Below are 23,423 nucleotides of genomic sequence, written 5' to 3' on the forward strand. Positions count from 1 at the left end.
TTGTGCATCATTTTTAACAGAGGAGGGAATGTTGATATCCTTTACTGCGATAACTTACCAGATGGTGCGCAAGGAGAAACAAAGCTGGCATATTCTAACAGAATCTATAATAGAGCTCTTGAGACACTGAAGTGTGTGTACAGAATTCTCAACAGTATCCTTGACAGACTCATAGCATGTAATATTTGAATTCCCCTCTTCAGAAGAGAGGACCGGACCATAAAATGTTGGACTTGTGCTAATTTAAACTAATTTACAATGCTTTTCGATTTTAAAGTGTTATATGTTTAGAAACGTACGATACACTTATCTTAGGCTTAGTTGTGAAGTGTACAACAGTAGAAGCTTCTCAACTATGCTTAAGAGTAGGGTTGACTGAATGCATACTATATGCTCTTTAAAACTCTAAAATGTGGGTCCATGTTGGCTCAAAAAATGATTTCAAATGTTCAAACACATTTTTACGTATACCTTGGCAATTCTGTCATTACATTGTGGCACGACTGCTCATAGGGCAGTGTAGTGAATCCTAGTTTGTTTTAATGGGAAACAGGAGTTAGCTGAGCCTTTGGCTTGCAGACACGTGCCCTCATCACCTAGTGACTTGTACCCTACTTCGCTTGCTCTGTTTTAGCGCATTTATTTAATTATATCTTTTAAGATGGCTGCCTTGTTGCTGGTTAGGCCAATGTTTTAGCTTCACATTATCAGTGCCACTGCGCTAAGGTGTCAATGTCAAGCGACAAAGATAAACAAACTGTAGGTGTTCACATTAGGTACTTTCCCTCTTCACGCCTTTGAGGGAATTGTTTATATAAATTGCCGCCCCAAGCATGTCTTGTTATCTATTGTTTGGGAACAGACCTACGTCAGGGGTCTGAGCAGATCTGTATAAATGCACCTCACTTAGACAGATAGTCAGAGGGATTCCGACCAGATGCCATCACTGCTATCGATGCTGCACGTCACCTTGACACTGACCCAGTCTTTGTATTCCACGGAGTCTGAGCTAGAGACCTCATTCCAAGGTATCAAGTGTTGGGGGGCTCTTCTTATGGACATGGCATTGGCAGATTAGGTTTATCACACCTAGATCTCTTTTAGGTTAGAGATTAGGTTCACATTATTAGGGTATTAGGACATATTTCACATCTCATGTCATTTAATGTCATTGTAAGATGGTGGGTGTCTTTGTATTAATGACTCTTGTCTATGGCATTCTGTTTCTTGCATTGTTCATTATCCTAATCATTGCAGCCCATGCAACTTATCATAGATTGCAGTTTTGTTAAATAAAACCTATTAAAAACTTTACTGCATCTCCTTCATTGCCTGTGTTTGATTGAGAGTTGTTCATGTGAGAAAGGGGTACTCTCCGTTTAACCATGACACTCAGAGATGTCACACTTGAGTCCATGCATAAAGGCTGCCACAAATCACGTTTTACAGTTTGGGTTTTAGGTGAGGTGTGTGCTGCTAGTGAGCCAGGAGGGTTGGGGAAACAGCTGTGACTTATTGTAGGACAGGCACAGTAGCCTACAGACATAAGTACTGTCATCCTTAAACCAGCAGTCTTGCCTAGAGCAAGAGTCCAACTACGACAGCAGGTGAGCAGACCCAAGCTGCAATTTAGAGTTTCAGATACCCAAGTTAGTTCTTTCAGATTTCTGGCACTTAGAAAGCTTATGAACTCTATGTAAGATGTCATTGATACATGTAGGACACATGGAGGTACACCAAAACAAACTTCCTTTCTTATTTTGAACCAGATATTCTGGTTCACCATTACAGAAGACTAAAAAAGGTTAAACCATCACGGAGACTCAAGAAACAATCCAACATCAAAACATAATACTTCCTCATTCACATTTCATAAATACATTTTCCAAACCTAAAAACACTTGCTGCATGGATAAAACTCAACAGATTAAGGTACACCCTCTTAATCTGCAATTTTTGTTTTCACCCTACGAACTCACCCATCTGCTTTGTATTTTGTGGTCACCAAACCATGTGGATCACAAGACCACAATGACACATATTTTAGTGTTTTATTAAGTGTTTTCTCAAGCTGAGCCAAATTCTGCAGCTGAGATAAAGCGCACACCATACAAGTCTCCATTTCTGTCCTAAACTGGTTTCCCGAAGCCTGCATGGGATCATGACAGTGTAATTTGTGTTTGAAGATACAGGGTTTCTATTTTACTTCAGAGGTAAGGTCAGCAGCCCCTCACATAAAATCCATGCAGGTCCCATAATATGGAACTACAGGGAGTGCAGAATTATTAGGCAAGTTGTATTTTTGAGGATTAATTTTATTATTGAACAACAACCATGTTCTCAATGAACCCAAAAAACACATTAATATCAAAGCTGAATATTTTTGGAAGTAGTTTTTAGTTTGTTTTTAGTTTTAGCTATGTTAGGGGGATATCTGTGTGTGCAGGTGACTATTACTGTGCATAATTATTAGGCAACTTAACAAAAAACAAATATATACCCATTTCAATTATTTATTATTACCAGTGAAACCAATATAACATCTCAACATTCACAAATATACATTTCTGACATTCGAAAACATAACAAAAACAAATCAGTGACCAATATAGCCACCTTTCTTTGCAAGGACACTCAAAAGCCTGCCATCCATGGATTCTGTCAGTGTTTTGATCTGTTCACCATCAACATTGCGTGCAGCAGCAACCACAGCCTCCCAGACACTGTTCAGAGAGGTGTACTGTTTTCCCTCCTTGTAAATCTCACATTTGATGATGGACCACAGGTTCTCAATGGGGTTCAGATCAGGTGAACAAGGAGGCCATGTCATTAGATTTCCTTCTTGTATACCCTTTCTTGCCAGCCACGCTGTGGAGTACTTGGACGCGTGTGATGGAGCATTGTCCTGCATGAAAATCATGTTTTTCTTGAAGGATGCAGACTTCTTCCTGTACCACTGCTTGAAGAAGGTGTCTTCCAGGAACTGGCAGTAGGACTGGGAGTTGAGATTGACTCCATCCTCAACCCGAAAAGGCCCCACAAGCTCATCTTTGATGATACCAGCCCAAACCAGTACTCCACCTCCACCTTGCTGGCGTCTGAGTCGGACTGGAGCTCTCTGCCCTTTACCAATCCAGCCACGGGCCCATCCATCTGGCCCATCAAGACTCACTCTCATTTCATCAGTCCATAAAACCTTAGAAAAATCAGTCTTGAGATATTTCTTGGCCCAGTCTTGACGTTTCAGCTTGTGTGTCTTGTTCAGTGGTGGTCGTCTTTCAGCCTTTCTTACCTTGGCCATGTCTCTGAGTATTGCACACCTTGTGCTTTTGGACACTCCAGTGATGTTGCAGCTCTGAAATATGGCCAAACTGGTGGCAAGTGGCATCGTGGCAGCTGCACGCTTGACTTTTCTCAGTTCATGGGCAGTTATTTTGCGCCTTGGTTTTTCCACACGCTTCTTGCGACCCTGTTGACTATTTTGAATGAAACGCTTGATTGTTCGATGATCACGCTTCAGAAGCTTTGCAATTTTAAGAGTGCTGCATCCCTCTGCAAGATATCTCACTATTTTTGACTTTTCTGAGCCTGTCAAGTCCTTCTTTTGACCCATTTTGCCAAAGGAAAGGAAGTTGCCTAATAATTATGCACACCTGATATAGGGTGTTGATGTCATTAGACCACACCCCTTCTCATTACAGAGATGCACATCACCTAATATGCTTAATTGGTAGTAGGCTTTCGAGCCTATACAGCTTGGAGTAAGACAACATGCATAAAGAGGATGATGTGGTCAAAATACTCATTTGCCTAATAATTCTGCACTCCCTGTATACTGACTACACCATGAGTGTTCAGTGAAAATATTATGGCAAAACCTGTGCCCTTACTAAACGAGGTATTTGTCAGCAATCTGGAATTTGTACCATAGAGCAACAGCTCCTGTCACCATCTGCCTTTATTTCCAAACATGTATACAGGTTTGTTGTAAGTGGTCTCACTTGAGAATACAAAAAAACTTCCCAGATCACCAAAATGTTCCTCATGGTCCCTAACCTTTGCTACAGTTTCACCTACAACAGTAATAATCAATCATGAATGGTCAATTCAAATATATACTTCTTTCAGAAATCTTCTTAACCATTGGTAAACCTTATAAGATAGCTGGCTACTGGAAGTTTGTAAAAGAGGAGAGAAGCCAAAGAAGACTCAGCTACCCTGATAATCGTAAATTTTAACCCTTACGTGCTATTTTTGTTATTCCAAGGGGTGCATTAAAGCGCTATTGCACTTAAAAAAATATATATATATATATACACACATATATACACACACACACATATATATATATATATATATGTACACACACACACATATATATATATATATATATTTATATTATTTTACAGGGTCGTCATAGTTAGGTTCTGAATTTACTTGTACAAAACCATAAAAATTCAGCAGTTAGAGGTAGAGTTCTTTCAAGGAACTATAACTCGCACCCTAAGGTAACTATAACTTGTGCCCTTGCCATGCACAGTTTTCTTATCAATGATTTTATTGCAAATGATGCAGTGGTAATTTCAAAGATGCCATACAAGATCTCAATTATGTATTATGTGGAGACATTAGCTGTGCAGTGCATGGCGAAGGCAGGAGTTAGTTACCTTAGGGCGTGGTTTATAGTTACTTGAAAGAACTCGCAACTATAAATGCTGAATTTATATGGTTTTGTATGGGTAAATTCAGGACCTAACTATAACGTCCCTGTAACCTTTGGATTTTTCAGTGAGTTTCTATTGTTTGTTAACATAAAGTAATTAAAAAGTACTATACGTTATACCAACCCCACAGCGCACAGCCTTTGCCCGTACGCGGCAGGGGTTGGTCAAAAGGCCTGGCCTACAGCTAGGCCTTGCAACCAAGCCTTTATAACCTCCCAAAGCCAGTGCAACGCACGGTCTTTGGATGTGCACAGCGCAGGTTGGCCACAGGGCCGGTCTCTCTCAGTGGATCTGTGAGTGGTTGCGTGAGTGTCTGAGTTGGCCTGAAAGTGGGTGTGTGAGTCTGAGTGGGTCTGAGAGGGTGCACGAGTTTGAGTGAAGGTATGAGTGAATGACTAAGTGTATGAATGAGTGTGTGTTTTCTTTTAAACTATTTCACATTCGCGAATATTTTCTAAATACATAGTGAAAATTCTCAAATGTTTGCAAATATTGTGCATGGTGATGCAAAATTATTTTAAACCCGCAATCTGCCCCTAAAACACACCTACATCACGCCCTTTGGGTCAGGGTACCTTCACCCTTATGTCACTTTCAATTAGGGTTTTCACCCCTCAGGGACCATGTCCCATGAAATAAAATGGCAGTCGCAACTTTCTAGTCAGTCTGCAGTCAGCCAATTATGTTGCTTCTTTTCGTGCAAGTCTTCACGAAGTCGCAGTGGCCAGAGATATACAAATTTGGATTTCCTTACATTTCTCAATAACTACTGAACAAACTTACACCAAATAAGCAACAGAACAATCTTTGTACCAAAAGCTAGCTTTCTGCCGAATTTGGTGCATTTCCATACAGCGGTTCAGGCTGTAGTAGTGTCTAAAGGTCCTATGGGAATTACCATGGGAAACGCAACTTTTTTGATCCCCCCCCCACTTTTTCTCAGCCCCCGCTTGATGGAGCACCATGAAACTTTATATGCACAACAAGAATCATCTGCACACTTTTTTGGGAAAGATTTGTGAAGATTCGTCAAACGGTGCCAAAGATATAGGCAAGTCAAAAAAATACTTTTTCTATGGAAAATGTTCCAAACCATAACTACCTAGCGGCGACTGCCACTAGGAGAGATATATATATATATATATATATATATATATATATATATATATATATACACACACACACATACACACACACATATATCCATACATATATACACACACACATACACACACACACACACATATATATAAACACATAGATAGACAGACAAATCTATCCCACAGCGCCAGTAGCCACTGTGGTTATAGTTTGGTCAGAATTTCCACTGGAAGAGTGTTTTGTTTATTATCTTCATGTTAACTTTGGTATCATTTGACGAATCTGCATGAAACCTTCCCAAAAAATAAAAAAATAAACACACTCATCCACCTTGCCTCCTTCATTGGAAGTTCTGCGCTGACCCAACAAGCTGAGGCCAAGAAAGAGGGGGACAGGAATGTGATTTCATGTGTTAATTGCTGTAGGAAAATTTGCTCTCCAATACAGAAAAAATAGTTACATGCATTTACAGCAAATATAGCAAAAATTTAGAACTTTACTCAGAAAGCGTCCTTTTTTTTTTTTATATGGTTTAAATCTGTTACGCCACTTGGGAAATTAGTGGTTAAAGAGGGGCTTGGGTTGTGTGTGAAGGGGGTAACCCTTAAAAAAACGTTAGGTATAACTGGACAGTTTGATCAGTGGTACAGTAATGCAGGACTACATTTGAAAAAATAAACAAATATTCAAATATGTCTGGTCAAGGGAGCATTGTTTCTTGCTGATCAAGTCGGTACAATGGTAGCAGTTCTGTTACTGTGGCACCAACATGATCTGAATAGCTGGCTGTAACTCCGAAGAAAACATTTGGCCTCCAATGAGGACTTGTGAACTCAGTCCCAAATTCTGAAAGAAAATCGAAAACAGACTGTATTAGTGAAGGGAGGGCACATATTGTCACCCCTGGGGCCACCACTCCTTTAGGTTATTAAGAAAAATATAATAATAAATGATTATTATTTTAGTCACCGGTACTGCAGTACTAGCACATGGTAATGCAATAGCCAGCAATGCCATGTGCAGTGTGGGACTGGCCAGCTGGAGAGGTTTGCTGCAGGGCCACGCCACTGCAGCAATCCTCCACTGCACATTACGAAACGCTGTGCACAGGGGAGGGAATGTGCCTACAGGTGGTTGGGTTCATGGCCTGGCAAGGCCCAGTGACCAACCCCTGTTGCACACAGACAGAGACTGTAAACAGTGGGGGATTGGACACCAACAGAAGGCTAGGCACAGAACCTGGCTGGAGGCCGAGCTGTGTGGCAAACCTGCTGAGCATGGTCAAAGGCCATGCGCAGTGGGGGTCAGAGGGGTACAGGGTTTTGGTCAACCACAGGGGGTTGGGCAGGATGGTGCTACATGCCATGCTCTGCACAGTTTGACAGTGGTTGGGGGCAAGGCCTGACCCTGCAGCCAATCTCTGCAACACACAACCATATGTTGTGTACAGCAGGGATTGTCCGCTCACTGGGGAGAAGGTTGTGCCTAAGGTTGCACTCAAAATATACTCAAACTTGAATATGCTAAAAAAAACACAGACATTTACTAAAAGCAACAAAGGTTAAGTGACATTATAGTTATGTGTTGATATGAGACAAGACTAATGTTTAAAAACCAAAAACCCAAGTTATAGTTAACTGAAGTCACTATAAACAGCTCCTGTCGTGCACTGCCTAGGACCTCATATTTCATCACTCATACATGTTAAATGGTATCACTGATGACATCTCAAGTGTCATCATTAATGACATCACTGATGACATTATCCAGCCACTGTGACTAGTGTTCTATATAGTTTGTGAACTTGAAGTAATTCAACACGCTACACCTGTAGCAAGTTTCTACCACCAATCAATTGATAATAGACATAACCTTTGCCCCCATGCTGCACAGATAGGGTATCTGTTGAGTCACCCACATTCAGTGGATATTTTCTGATATTTACCCACCTAGACTTCAATGGGGTCCATGGACGTCAATTCACCAAAATGCTAGAGGCAGCAGAAGTAACATCACACAACATTTGACCTTTACATAAACTCACACACACACTTATACATACACACACACAACATACATTTAAAAGCATCAGCTGCCAGATATGGTCATATTCCAGTCAACTGTACTCCATTTATTATTACACCAATTGAGAATAATATGATATGCACTATTGTTGCAATTAAGAAAAAAACTGATTGAAAACAAGGAAAGTGGAGCCCAACCTACGGCCATAAGGACAAGCTGCCCCTGTATTCCTGGCACTGATTTTACCACCTGTGAGGCCAAGGGTTGTAAAGGAAACACCAGGAGTTACAAGGGGTAAACCAGGGGTTACAGTTGCAACCCTTGGTGACCCCTAAATGATGTCTACGATGGAGTCATTCCCATTTAAGCCATGAACACCCTACAATAAAAATAGTTTGTTCCATCAAGTCACCCTAATTGGATCACCTTCTTGAATACTTTATATGACTCGCAATCAGAAGTCAAGAGGTTTACAGGTATACATTTGCCATTGATAAATACCTTTTGCAGGCACTGTTGGCAAACTGCATCAGTTTGGAAAAATGCACTAAACGCATTCCTCAGATGAGCACAAGGTCATATAACCTTTAAGCCATGCTTAAAAACCCCAGTACAAGTTACACCACCTCCAAGTTGATCACCCATACATGTTACGTTATTGAACAATATGCAATGCCTAAAAATCTCCAGTGATGTTCTAGAAATAAACATCCACACCTTATAAATGTCCTCATTACACAGACATTGTCTTTAGGTCTGTAGCAACTATTTAACATGAATTAACATGGACATGTGGACAGACACCCACTAGTGGAGAATCTTTTGTCAACAGGATCTTAGGCTTTTCTTATAGATTGTATGCAACATGCTTTGGCTTTAATCCACAACCAACGTTAAAATATTCCTCTGCAGCCCACATCAAATGCTTTTGTGTTCAGTCTTTACCTTGTTTAACATGGAATACTACTTGCTCCCCCAACAAAACTTTGTAAATGGTGCACCAAATAACTTACACCATCCAAAACTAAATGCTTCCATGGTCTATGCTATTTCCATTCTACACACCCACATGCGTACACACAGTAACAATCTGTATATGAATATATGGTCTTTACTAAAACTTTTTTTTATTATTAAAGGGCTTATTGAATAATGTGAATAACAGTAACACGGACAACATCACTTGAGGAGTCATCTGTGATGGTATCATTGTTATTTAACATGTCATGAGTGATGTAACAAGTGAGGTATTAAGCAGTGCATGACATGAGAAAACATCAAAACAGCCTGCTACAGTTTTTCCTGTGATGCATCACTGCTCTTTGGTGGGGGAAACTGTAGTGTCCGCACAGCACATTAGAATGAACATAGGTCGGAAGTCAAGGATGTAGTTACACCTACTATGTAATGGGAGAATCTTGCATAGTTTGAAAGCTTCTATGAAGAGGATTAGAGTGACAGAGGTGAGGACAATGGAGAGTGGGTGAGGTGTGATACTGCATCTCTAGAGAGGGCTTTGATAAACGACAAGGGTACAACATATCCAACAGAGGTGACTTTTAGGGATTTCAGGCTGTTGGTGAGGTCTGAAAGAGACAGGAGACTACTGTAAAGGATAACTACAGGGAGTGCAGAATTATTAGGCAAATGAGTATTTTGACCACATCATCCTCTTTATGCATGTTGTCTTACTCCAAGCTGTATAGGCTCGAAAGCCTACTACCAATTAAGCATATTAGGTGATGTGCATCTCTGTAATGAGAAGGGGTGTGGTCTAATGACATCAATACCCTATATCAGGTGTGCATAATTATTAGGCAACTTCCTTTCCTTTGGCAAAATGGGTCAAAAGAAGGACTTGACAGGCTCAGAAAAGTCAAAAATAGTGAGATATCTTGCAGAGGGATGCAGCACTCTTAAAATTGCAAAGCTTCTGAAGCGTGATCATCGAACAATCAAGCGTTTCATTCAAAATAGTCAACAGGGTCGCAAGAAGCGTGTGGAAAAACCAAGGCGCAAAATAACTGCCCATGAACTGAGAAAAGTCAAGCGTGCAGCTGCCACGATGCCACTTGCCACCAGTTTGGCCATATTTCAGAGCTGCAACATCACTGGAGTGCCCAAAAGCACCAGGTGTGCAATACTCAGAGACATGGCCAAGGTAAGAAAGGCTGAAAGACGACCACCACTGAACAAGACACACAAGCTGAAACGTCAAGACTGGGCCAAGAAATATCTCAAGACTGATTTTTCTAAGGTTTTATGGACTGATGAAATGAGAGTGAGTCTTGATGGGCCAGATGGATGGGCCCGTGGCTGGATTGGTAAAGGGCAGAGAGCTCCAGTCCGACTCAGACGCCAGCAAGGTGGAGGTGGAGTACTGGTTTGGGCTGGTATCATCAAAGATGAGCTTGTGGGGCCTTTTCGGGTTGAGGATGGAGTCAAGCTCAACTCCCAGTCCTACTGCCAGTTCCTGGAAGACACCTTCTTCAAGCAGTGGTACAGGAAGAAGTCTGCATCCTTCAAGAAAAACATGATTTTCATGCAGGACAATGCTCCATCACACGCGTCCAAGTACTCCACAGCGTGGCTGGCAAGAAAGGGTATAAAAGAAGGAAATCTAATGACATGGCCTCCTTGTTCACCTGATCTGAACCCCATTGAGAACCTGTGGTCCATCATCAAATGTGAGATTTACAAGGAGGGAAAACAGTACACCTCTCTGAACAGTGTCTGGGAGGCTGTGGTTGCTGCTGCACGCAATGTTGATGGTGAACAGATCAAAACACTGACAGAATCCATGGATGGCAGGCTTTTGAGTGTCCTTGCAAAGAAAGGTGGCTATATTGGTCACTGATTTGTTTTTGTTTTGTTTTTGAATGTCAGAAATGTATATTTGTGAATGTTGAGATGTTATATTGGTTTCACTGGTAATAATAAATAATTGAAATGGGTATATATTTTTTTTTGTTGAGTTGCCTAATAATTATGCACAGTAATAGTCACCTGCACACACAGATATCCCCCTAACATAGCTAAAACTAAAAACAAACTAAAAACTACTTCCAAAAATATTCAGCTTTCATATTAATGAGTTTTTTGGGTTCATTGAGAACATGGTTGTTGTTCAATAATAAAATTAATCCTCAAAAATACAACTTGCCTAATAATTCTGCACTCCCTGTATTGTGTGATGCTACACTGAGGACGGGGTCAAAGATGGCTTTGTGGTCAATGTTCCATTACACCTAATGAGTTGTTTCACTTAAGAGATTTCTGTCACTACATTAATTTGTTTATGGACTGTTGGCTAGGTCAGGCAGGGGTTGGTGCAGTCTGCGATTGTCTTGAAGAATGTTATGCTTTTGTTGGCAGCTTCATTGATGGTGGTGGAATAGTACATTGTGTTTGCTCTTAACGTTGAGTAGTATACATATAGGTTGGAGGGACTACAATAATATCCCTCTACAGAACAAGCACTCTACAACCAAATTTCAAATGTAGAATTCAGCAGTGTGACTCTCTGCTGTGACCATTGTGACCCTGAAAGTATTGGTTTTCCATCTCCTAATTATAAACCTTATCATCTCATGTCTCTCCAACACCGCATTCTCCTTGTTGTTGCTGTGGAATGTATCTTCCTCTAGAGGTCTTCCTGCAGAAGAATCCTTCGGAATGCAGGTGTGAGGGCTCAGCAGTGGGGGCCACCTTAAACCTCAAAAGGTGGGGTGACATCATAATAATAATAAAAAAAGTTTTTTTTTAAAAACGTAATTGTCCTGCCACTGACCGCCTCGCTCCTCTACTCACTCCGGATAGTGTACCAGCAGTCCCTGGGACACCAACACAGGCTTCCCCCGCAATTCTTGCACTGCTCTCATGCTATATCTAGCATGATAGCAGTGCTAGGATTGGTCTGGGCGGCTTGGTTGCCGCTCAGACAGTGCACTGGAGTCTATGCTGTTTCCCCAACCCGGCTTTCCCCAACCCCCTCCCCCCAAAAAAAAAATGGCCCAGCCCTGCCCCTTCCTGCACATGCTGGCTAAGCCAGCAGCTGAAAAATGAAACAATAATAAAATAAAATTTAATTTTTCAGCTGTTGGCTCTTAGCCAGTGCGGCGAAGCTCCTTGGAAATTGCTCGGGGTAAAAAAAAAAAAAACACAGGGCAGCGCAATAGGACAGTTATACACCTCAGGAAAAACTGCAGACTGATAGCACAGGGAGGACTGGGCAGCACATGGCAGGGCTGACACCTTTAGGGGGAATTCAATCTCACACACGTTATTTATTCGTACCCGTGATAGAGCGGAAACTGACCCAAACCACTGCATGGAAGGTGGAGGACCTTAGGTGTGGGGGCTCTGGCTTCGAGCACCCCCACTGTCTCACAGAGTCAGATCCTTCCGAGAATGGAGAGGGTGAGGGAAGGGATTACCAAGGACAGTCAACCCCAAACACCCGCAGATTAGGTTAAACCAAAAGGAGAGCAACATTGGGAAGAGACCCAAGGAGAAAGGCACAGGGAAGATATGGTGGGAAGAGGAGGGTCCAGTAACCCACGGGTATGCTACGTTACAGCGAAACTCGTTCCATCTTACTAACACCGCCCTCTACATGCCTCCGATAAGAGGCACAGGAGTGAAGACAAATTCTGTCGAATTGGATGCCTCAAAATAAACCACTAATGCGAAGTTTTCACAGAGATGCTCTAATTTCAGGGGCCAGAAAGTCCTATTGCTTTTCACAGAGGTACTGTAATGAGTATCCTAGCTATGGGGTAACCAATTTGTACCAATAATCAATACTCAAAACCAATAAGGAAAACATTAGTCAGTAGTTAATAACGTCAACATTCATGAATAACCACAACTCAATATATGTTTTATCAATTGTATTTCCTTATTGGTTACAATACTAAGTCATGAGGTTAATCCAAACTTTATTCAAATCCACTCAAGATTAATTCCTTAGTAACCACCAATAACATAACCCAATCAGAACTTGAGAAAACATGTGTTCTAATGCCTCAACATAAGCCAATAATGATGAATATGTTATCATGAGTAGCTGAATTCAGCAAATCAGTCCGTCAATCCTTTGTCACCATATATGTCAACGTCTCAAATAAGAACCCTACCTAACCCAGATTAACATTTGCATGTGGGGCTTCATGCAAAAACTGTTTAGAACATGAATTTGGAAAAACATCTAACTAGAAGGAAAACTGTAAAACAGTGCAGTTGGTACCTAGCACATTGTCATATTAGTACATTTTGTTAATCTTGGTAACTACACTCCAAGGGTACATTTTCAAACGTGCACATTATTTTTCTCTACAATTTATTATTAGCATATCTGCTTCAGCAGGGAAGAGACCCAAGGAGAAAGGCACAGGGGAGATACGCTGGGAAGAGGAGGGTCCAGTAACCCACGGGTATGCTACGTTACAGCGGAGCTCGTTCCATCTTACTAACACCGCCCTCAGCACGCCTCCGACGAGAGGCACGGGAGTGAAGACAAATTCTGTCGAATTGCATGCCCCAAAGTAAACCACTAATGCGAAATTTTCACAGAGAAACTCTAATTTCAGGGGCCAGAAAGCACTGTAGCGCAATTTTCACAGAGGTTGTGTAATGTCAGGGGCCAGAAAGCACTATAGCCGTTTAGCAGCGGTCTCCCAACCGAAAGAAGCTACAGCCTGGCCAAGGAGAGACAGCTTTCATTAACAGATAAAAGCACACCTTGATGCGGGCTGAAACATAATATTCTTTGACGTCCCCTCTGCACTTCCCTGAAACAAATACCCGCACCACTCGCCCGTCCCATCTCGGGAGATTTGAATCACTTTCGAGAGCCGCCTGTATTCGCTGAGGTAGCAAGTTAAAACGACTGCAGAAATATTTCTCGCAGCTGTACACAAGGTGTGGCACCACTAGAGGTTTACTTTCAAAGTGGAAGACGTAGCCAATCGCTCGCTAGCTCCCACACTTGGCTGGATCTCATGCAGGTGTACATGGGTGTATTTTGTGTACAAAAAGAACACATGTGTAAAGTCAGTAGGTAAAACTTAATTGTGTGGGCAACACAGGGGCATTTTATAAAGTTCGGTTTTGCACACATTCATGTATACTTGATTTAACAAATGAACTGGATGCCGAAACACAATGAGGAGCTGTACAGTAAAGAGTGAAAACATGACGCCTACGAAAATTTTACAAGGAACGAAAAAACACAATCAGGAAGTCCCAAAGATCGTCTCGGAAAGGCATAGAAGTCAGTTTGAAGAAACAAGCAAAGATAAAATAGATCACAGTGCTAAAAAATAACTTTAGAAGGCTTATTGGCTACAGGCATTGTTTAAAACACAAGCGACTCGTTTTTTCTCTCTAAAAAGTGCAATTTTCACAATACGCTCCAGGAGAACAGATTTCCACAAAAAATACCCGAAAAAGATGGCTTGAACTACAGTCACGCCTGTTTTCGGGCAGCTTGTCCTTTGTAGTCTTGTGGGCAGACTCATGCCTGTGACAGCGCTTTTACGGGAAGGTGAGTCAAAGTTTCAATTTACTCCTGGCTCAAACAAGTGTGGGCAGTGTAAGATAAGGAGTTTCACTACAATAGTTTTTCATAGGTTAGTGGAGCACATCTTGGACGCCAATTAATCAAAATGCCAGGGGTACTGTGAGTGACATCACGCTCTTCAACCTTCACTCACACACTTACACAAACACACACATTCACTCTCTCTCATATAAACACTCTCACCCACGAGCACGCAAACATACATTTAACATCATGTTTTACTTAATTCAGCTGCGAGGGAAGGTCATATTCCAGCTAACTGTACTCTATTTTTATTACACTAATAGTGAATAATCTAATATTATTGACAATTAGTGTAATAACACCTTGACAGAAAATAAGGAAAGTGGAGCCCCAAGTCCATAAGGACGACCTGGTCTGTGTTCTAGGCACTTATTTTGCCACTTGTGAGGCCAGGATACGCGAAGGCAGTGCCAGGGATCGCAAGGGGGAAACGGCCTTAACCACGACTCTGGAACAACGAAGTCGTGGACAACGAAAGCGGAACAACGCTTTCATTAACCATGACTTTGTTGTTTTGTGCCTTAACCATGCATGTGCTGAACCGCGCATATGCGTGGTTAGAGCACAGAAGAAGGGAGTCGGCTGAGGAGGACAACGCGATCAGGCAGGTAAGTGGGGCTGTTTTAGAGGCTGGGGGGGAGGGGTCGGGTTATTTTTAGTTTTAGGGACGGTTTAGGGGCGGGGGGCGGGGTAGTCGGGCAGTTTAGGGGCGGGAGGGGAATTTTTAGTTTTAGAGGGGGGGGGTCGAGGTATTTTTAGTTTTAGGGGTGGGGGTGTCAGGGCATTTTTAGTATTTGGGGGTGGGGGTTGGGGTGGTTTAGGTTTTTAGGGGGGGGTGGGAGACTGGGGTGGTTTAGGTTTTAGAGGTAGGGGTGGTTTTAGGGGCGGGGTGAGGGGTTGTGGTAATTTTAGGGATGGGTTTTAGGTTTTAGGGGCGGGGTGGTTTCAGGGACGGGGTGGGGGTGGTTTTAGGGGCAGAGTGGGGGTTTGAGTTGTTTTACGGTCGGGGTGGTTTTAGGGGCAGGTTGGGGGGTTGCGGTAATTTTAGGGACGAGGTGGGGGTTGGGGTAGTTTTAGGGGCAAGGGTGGGAGTTGGATTGGTTTTAGGGGTTGGGGTGGTTTTAAGGTTTTAGGGGTTGGTTGGGGGGGGGTTGGAGTAGTTTAGGTTTTAGGGATGGGGTGGGGCGGTTTTAGGGGCAAGTGGCATGGTTTTAGGTGAGGGGGTGGGGGTTGCAGTAATTTTTAGGGGGGGGCCAGAGGGGGACGCATGCTGGAACCATGCATGCCTATCACTAATGCCTTTACCAGGAATGCCTTTTCAATGAAAAATCGTTGTTAAGGCATTCGTGGTAAAGGCATTAGTGGTAACAACGCGGTCGTTGTTCCGACCTCGTTGTTCAGGTATGCGTTGTTCAGGCATACATTTGTCGCAAGGGACAAGACAGGGGCCGCAGTTGCGACCCCTGGCGTCCCCTAAATGACTTCCATGGTTGAAACCTTTCCCCAAACTATGGCAGCGTTGTGAATGGATAATGAATCTGGTGTTTTGTAACAACCTAGCGGTTGCCTGCCAGAGTCTTTCTACTGAAGTATTTGTGGAAGGTCAGTTTCTCACCTGGGCTATACTGTTCCTGGTCTAGGTGGCAAATTAAGTATTCCATCCCAGGCTTTTCCTTCCTCACATCCTTTTAGTTGAAACAGGTCCATCCCTTTCTTGCACAGCTTCTTTTAGGCTTTGCTCTCACAAACCAGGAAGTGATACAGGTGGTGGGAAGTGGTACTAGGGCAGTACTAAAAACCCGGACCATTTTTACATCATACACATATACTTTCCGAAATAAAGTGATCTGTCCAGAATCACAGTTGTCAGACAGGTTCTGAGCCTGGATTAGAACTCAGGCTTAAAAAAGAAGCCGCTAGCGCACACCCTTACCCTTCAGGTATAACCGCAGTGGTTCCCAACCTTTTGACTTCTGTGGATCCCCACTTTATCATTACTGGAACCTGGGGACCCCCACTAAGTTATTACTGATAGCTGGGGACCTATCTGTTAATATAATTTAATTTTCTAAGCAGTTGTGGACCCCCTAGGGAGGCTTCACAAGACCCTCCTCCCCTCTCCCCCCCCCCGGGGTACTAGGCCCACAGGTCGGGAACCACTGGAGTAGTTCATTTAATAAAAGTATATTCAAATAAGAGTTGAACCCAATGTTTCTTGGCCCAATTTTTTCCAGGATCCTGTATGTAGTTCGGTATTTGCGTACCGTACTGCAATAGAGAGGTCAAAGATTCCCCATTTCAATTTCAAGACACAATTACATTAAATCATATTTGGGAAGTGGGGTTCTGGTCAATAGTGGGAATGGGAAAAGGCGTCTTTTGGAAACCTCATTCAATCAATTGAGAAAACAGGTTCAAGATGCAAATTTTGCTAACCCTCTAAGGCAGCGGTCCGGAGACCCCTGGGGTTCTGCGAAGCCTCCTCAGGGGGTCCGCGACTGCCTAGAAAATGAAATAATAACAAATTAGGTCCCCAGCTTTTAGTAAAGACTCCGTGAGGGGTCACCGGAATCCAACAATGATTCAATGGGGGACCCCAGGTTCCAGTAATGATAAAGTGGGGGTCCACAGAAGTCAAAAGGTTGGGAACCACTGCTCTAAGGCTATGTTTTGGGGTGGAAAAGTACAACTGTATGGCAATTTTAATTCAAAGTTTTCCAGATAAAATAGACAGTATTGCAGCAATAATCAGAGCAGGCAGACTTGCATGCAATAAGCTCTTGTAATACTAAAAAGCAACATTGTCGGACTAGGTCAGCTGCTGAAATATGTAAAGACGGTAGTTAAAACTGTACATCGAAGTATTTTCTAGGAACTTTGTTCATATTAGTTATGTTCATCAGTATTAGGAGAACCGCCTTCCCTTCAAGGATATAAGAACAGTGTTATAGCCTAATGCATTCTGGGAGTTGTCATCTTGTCTTCACTGAAATAATTAGACTTGGGGCCTGATTATGAGTTGGGCGGTTGAACTGCCACAACTTCAGTACGGCGGAGACGAGGTAGCTGTCAAGGTGGCGGCCTCACTACCATTGTATTACGATATTTCTGCCGGTCAGCCCGCTAGAAGCAGTTCAGCGGCCAGGGAGCCAAGGCCAATGCCGTCGCACAAAGCACCCTCAGAATGCGAACTCTGCCACAGCAGACAGTGCGCATTCAGAGGGTGCTGACAGGGGGGCCCTTGCACTGACTATCCACGACATGGTCATGGGCAGTGCAGGGTCCCACCTGTGTCTCCCAACTCTGCCTTCCCATGGTCGGGACACTGCCATGAAAATGCTGGCGGGAAGGAAAGAACTGATCAGCATGGCAGTGCTGAAATATGCACTGCCATGGCTGACCACGACTTTCACCGCCGCCGACCCATCAGGATCCCTGATCCTGGTGGAGGTGGCGGTCTGCTGGCAGTCCAACCGCCAAGATCGTAATGTGGTGGTCAGACCGCCAGGTCTGCATCGACCAGATCGCCACTGCAGGTTAGGCGGTCCAAGGACAGCCAAACGCGTAATAAGGGCCCTAGACCTGATATGAATCAATTCTAGGTGGAAAGTTCAAGACCTGAAAGTGTCCACATAGACATGGAGTAAGATAATTAGCCTAATCAGTATAGCACAGACTGTCAAAACGAAAGTGGACAATCCATCTTGCAACAAAATTGAATTATAATCCTCACTTTTCCCTCATTTGTATCACTTCATCAATGCTGCTAAAATGTGCTTTATTCTACATTTCCCACATGTGAACAAAACTTGAATTATGGCAGAGGACAAGCTAATGCCACAGCAGGTAACATGATGGCTCGGTCTCTATATCAAAATAATTATGTTGGACTATTTTATTTTATTTTCTGAAAAAAAAAAGTTGCAAGACTTGGAAATGGGAGATTTTTAGACTGGCCAAGGCAGTGGCAAACCTTCCTTTGCACAAAAGATAACTCAGAAGCAGAGAATCTGATAGCATATATAAACTATCAGGTACACTCATGACGTCCCTCTTTCCTGTCTGAGCTTTAAAGAAAGAACCTGTGGTCTGCATTTTAACTCTTGTTTTCTGAATGCTGCTCCCAAGTTCTGTCATTTCTTTTAATCAATGTACTGATATGTTGTCACTTCTGCTTATTCTATAACAAAATATTTTTATGCCTGCTCCAGTGCCACAACCCTCCTTTCTCCTCACTGTTCCAGCAAAACTTCTGGCTTCAGGATTTCTGGTCAGCTGCAAATTCCTCCCTTTCTGATTGTACTCCCTTAAAATAGCGATGACTCTTCTATCCTTAGGACAGGGTGAATATTCCTGTAGGATAGGATTCCACACACCTAATTTGGAAAGCAGTTTGGAGATTTTGTTTTCTGTGCACAAATAACCCCCTCTGCTCCACACCATCCTAACACCCAAACAGCCAATGGGAGTATAACCCTCAGGTTGCCCTGTACCACCCAGTCTGCCTCAGGATCGGTCAGCTGGAGTGGGGTACTGTAACTCAATAGAACCGGGAGACGGGGACAAGGTCCATATTTAGAGGGAGGAGGAATCAACAAAACTGATCCATGACTTAGGCGGCCATCCTCAAGGCTGTAAAAAATTCCCACGATCTATGGGTAAGGCACCCCCATAAACTAATTGGGAGACTAGGACACAAGCAGTATTTTACAAGGTAGTCCCACTGGAGTAACCTAGGCTGACGGGTATTAGTAATGTCAAAATTAATTTCTTGCTTCATAAACCATTATGTACAATATTACACACTGGGTATAATTTAGAGTGAAATATGTTTTGCTTTTCAAATACTAAGCACTGATTAATAATCTCTTAACTTGTATTAGTTGGATTAGGGAGTTCTGAGTATGTATCTCCACCTCACCTCTCTTAGTAAGCCTTGCTCTCCTTGACTGTGCTATATTGCGGGCCAAGTGCTAAAGGGGTGTACTTGGTGCAAAATTCTGGACTTAACAGTAAGGCCCTGATTACGAGTTGGGAGGTTAATTCCGACCCGTACATAAACATCTGTTTGAGCACGGGATGAAAATTATGAGTTGCTAGGTATTTATCGGATGTGTTAATTTACTTAGCTATTGTTAAATTTCAGCAGGTCAAACTATGCGAAATTGAAATGGGGAAAACCATATGGTACTTACCGTATCGTGCAGCCTTTGGTGCATTAAATAGAAAAACCTGCATGTTATTCCCCAACTCATAATAGGTGGTGTTTAATGCACTCGATAAATAATGTACCCAGTAGTATAGCGAGTTATGATGTGGAATAAATACCACCTATAGTCGTAAACAGAGCCTATGGGTAAGCCCCAGGGCACCAGTGGTAAAAGGCTCAAAATGCCACAATATGAACCCAGTAACCCCTTTCTGCTCTTAGACTCCTGAAAATCTGCTTTCCTTCTCAAAATCATTATATTCAGCTCTCTTAGTCTAATTGATTTTCACTGAAGTAAATCAATACTACAACTGCCATAATTCATTAGGATGCAAAAGGAAAACCAAGTGCTGGAAAATTATGTCTCTCATAACATGGAGCAGTCTGGTGACCTTACCACGGTGTAGCTCAAAGAAGAATCTCCTTGTGCAGGAGTCACGTCATAGTTAAGTGGAGCGCACAAGCCCTCTCACCTGTTGTACTCTGTGGGCTTTTAACCACACGCCCATCACTATCACTCATTCAGGGGATTGCCTTTCAAAAATCATTGGTTATCATTGGTAAATGCCTTACGTTTGTCCCTCCTTGGGGCAGTTTTCTTACTGCCTTGGCCATTGACCCTGTTACTTGGATAATTGCACATTTGCTGATACATTTGACTGCGAGCAAACGCCTTTTTCCTTTTGTGTCTCTCCTTCGCACTCATGGCGGTTTGAATCGGCTTGCTTACGTCAACTGTTTTACTTTTCATTTTCAATTTATATGGCAAGAAAATTCCAGTTAGGAATTTACAATACTATTAGCTCTAACTCAAGCAAACGCGAGACTCATTGCAAATGCTTAGTTTTTCATGGCGCAATGCTACGGCAAACTTGCCACTGAGAAGGGACCTTCCAACTATGAATACGTGGTGCAGACTTTGTGGTTAACTCGAACAGCGTGCGGAACATATTACATTTTGCACGCACATTGATGACGGGCATGAAGCATGGGCTATAGGAAGACGCTTGTGTACCAAATACACTTGGGCACATTTTGTCAAGTTAGTCCCAGCGAAAGGACCTTCGTTTGAACACATTCAATTTGCATTAGGAAATGGCAGATGCAAAAAAACAATCAAGTGCGAATCCTTCCCAATGGTGGTTCTCGGCACAGGGCTACAGGCCATGATGGCTCTAATGTCAATGAATCAAACATTGTTTACATTACAGGCAAGTACTTGCAGATAACAGTGTGACCGGGATGTAATTCCCACCCACCTAGGACGTCATGATTACAAGATGCCTGCAAAGAGCCTCTACAATGGCTATTCTTGCTAGACCATTGCTTAGAACGGATAAAGATGACGCGCTACATAGTTTAACTACGTAAGTGTACAGCAGCGTGGTGTCTCTTTGGTCCCCCGTGAAATAAAGTAAAACGACAGAAAGGCAAATATAAAAGAATAATCGTACAAAATGAAAATCACCAGTGACAGGAGTGTAAGTTATAGCCGTGGCAAAGTCGTGTAGTAGTCAGATCTGATATCTGCGGGCGTCGCTACTGGCATCTGAACGCATGAAATACAGATACAGGGCAGACCGGTAATTCTGTCGGGGACTAGGTATAGGCTGCCTACTCAAACCCTTTGTTTCTCCGTTTCTCCTGTAAACTGATAACGGAAGAGTGCAGAGAGGGGAAGGCAACCGGGCATGCAGTGGGTAGGCAGTTTCGCTGGCACCTGTTGCAGCCGGGGAGGCCGCTAATTAGACTCCACCACTCACCTCTGGGCAGGGAGTTCTTGTTCTTTCTCGCCATGGTCTGCTGGACCTGCTGACGGATCCGCAGGCTCTTCTCCCCGTCGTGCCTACCCGAGTACTGCAGCCTGTCCTCGGAGGGCAGGGCCAGGGTGGAGCTGTCCAGGTCCATGAAGTTCTGCTGCCCCAGCACAGTCCGAATGTAGCCGAAGTCGGCTCCCGGCGAGACTGGGGCGGCCATGGCTTTGGCGCGCGCCGCTCCCCCGTGTCCTCGGGCAGCGACTCTACCTGTTGCGGTGAGCCCGGCTGGCAGGAAGCAGGACCCGGCGGTCACAGTCAAGCACAGCCCTCTGGAGCAGCCTCTCCGCTATACAGAGCGGAGCCGCCGAGAAGGGAACACCCTGAAGGGTGAGGCACAGGCGCTCCCACCAGGGCCTGGCCGCCGGGAGAGCCGCTGGCAGGCAATGAAAGCACTACCGCCCCAGGCAGGGGGAGGGCGGAGGTGCGACCGGGGCGGGACAGGCAGAGGCGGGGCCCAGCCAGACCTCACCTTTATTTACAACAGACTCTGGGAGACGTCCTGGAGCTGTCAGCTGCAGGCCTGGAGCGGCGCAGTCATATATTACTTTTCATTTTCAATTTATGTGGCAACAAAAGTCCGGTTAGGAGTTTACAACGCTAATAGCTCTAACTCGAGCAAATGCGAGACCCATTGCATTGCAAATGCTTGTTTCCCTGGGCAAGGGCTCCATCTGGATGCACACCTCATAGTACCGAAGCGTGCTTCCTCCCAAATAAATCATTTATTGCACCCGGATAATTGGCCTGTAATTTTCTCCTACTATTTTTTTTATGGCCGACACTTTCTACCTTTAAAGAGTTTTGTTGCTTCATTACATTTAAGTGGGAGAGTGAGATTGCCTGTACTCTGTAAGATAACCCGCCATGGGCCTGTATTGCAGTAAAGAAGAACAGAGAGATGGCTATTTACAAACTGTTTTTTGTAGTACTGCAAAACGTACTACAAAATGTTGTTCACAAACATCTGTGCAGAGTTTACGACTGCGCCTCTCCTATCCTTGTCTGTGTGTAAATCTCCCTCCAGAGTGTGGTCTCTCCACACCAGACCTTCCAATACACAGGATACCGCAGCGTGTCACACGATTTGGGCTCTCTTTTACTTTCAATTCATTCTGTAAATCATTTAAGATAATTATTAATATGGAATAACAAATGTATTTGTTTACTTTAGGTGAGATTTTAAATTTAACCTTAAAAAAACAATATCAAGATAATTTTAAATTTTCAGGTCAAAATTTAGTTAATAGTGATGTAGCATTTCTTACCTCTATAATTATTATTATAATAAATATATACAAATAATTTACATCAATATCTTAAACATATTTTGACAAACGTTTTCAAAGTTGAAAAAACGTTTCTATTCTTTCTTATACTTTACCATAGAGAGACGCTGCTGTCAGGGTAGAGCTCACCGAATGGTAAAGTATAGTAGGGACAGAGATTTCCACATGCTAAAATAGAGGGTAAAGTTGCCTGCCCTATACCATACGGAGCTCTCTGGAGTCAGGGCAGAGATCTATGCATGGTGAAGTATAGGGAAAAGTAAACATGTTTTTTCAACTTGGGAAAAGGTTTTAACAAATATTTTTTATGTGAAATATAAATTATAACTATGTATTTATTTGGAATGAAGAACTAAAGAAAAAATGCAACAGAAATATTAAGTGCATTCTGAACTAAAAGTACATTTTGTAAAAAATATCAAATTACATTAAAGTTATTTTTCTCAAGTGTACTTTAAGAAATAAATTCCTACCTAAAGCAAAAAAAAGTTTTATTATGCATTAATAATTGTGAACATGGGGTGTAGAAGTAATTTAGAAGTAATTTATTTATATTTATTTAAACTTAGTGTTAGATTAATTTTTAAATGCAAAACAGTTATAATGTATTTTATAATAATAATAACATTGAAAATATGTACTACTTGTATATAT

General features: G+C 42.8%; 1 protein-coding gene across 2 annotated transcripts in view; it reads right to left on the minus strand.

Annotated features, from left to right (window-relative positions):
* The window catches only part of PKP2 (plakophilin 2), a 468,963-nt gene extending 447,114 nt beyond the window's left edge, over positions 1 to 21,849 (minus strand). Inside the window, exon 1 of one of the 2 annotated variants that reach the window (XM_069228624.1) lies at positions 21,430 to 21,849. In XM_069228624.1, coding sequence (XP_069084725.1) covers positions 21,430 to 21,643 — 214 coding nt within the window. In that variant the 5' untranslated portion in view covers positions 21,644 to 21,849. The remainder of the gene's footprint in view (positions 1 to 21,429) is intronic. The other variant, XM_069228623.1, reaches the window with a different exon arrangement.
* Between the last annotated feature and the right edge of the window lie 1,574 nt (positions 21,850 to 23,423).

This window comes from Pleurodeles waltl, chromosome 4_1 (assembly GCF_031143425.1).
Source record: "Pleurodeles waltl isolate 20211129_DDA chromosome 4_1, aPleWal1.hap1.20221129, whole genome shotgun sequence".
NCBI classification, from domain to species: domain Eukaryota; kingdom Metazoa; phylum Chordata; class Amphibia; order Caudata; family Salamandridae; genus Pleurodeles; species Pleurodeles waltl.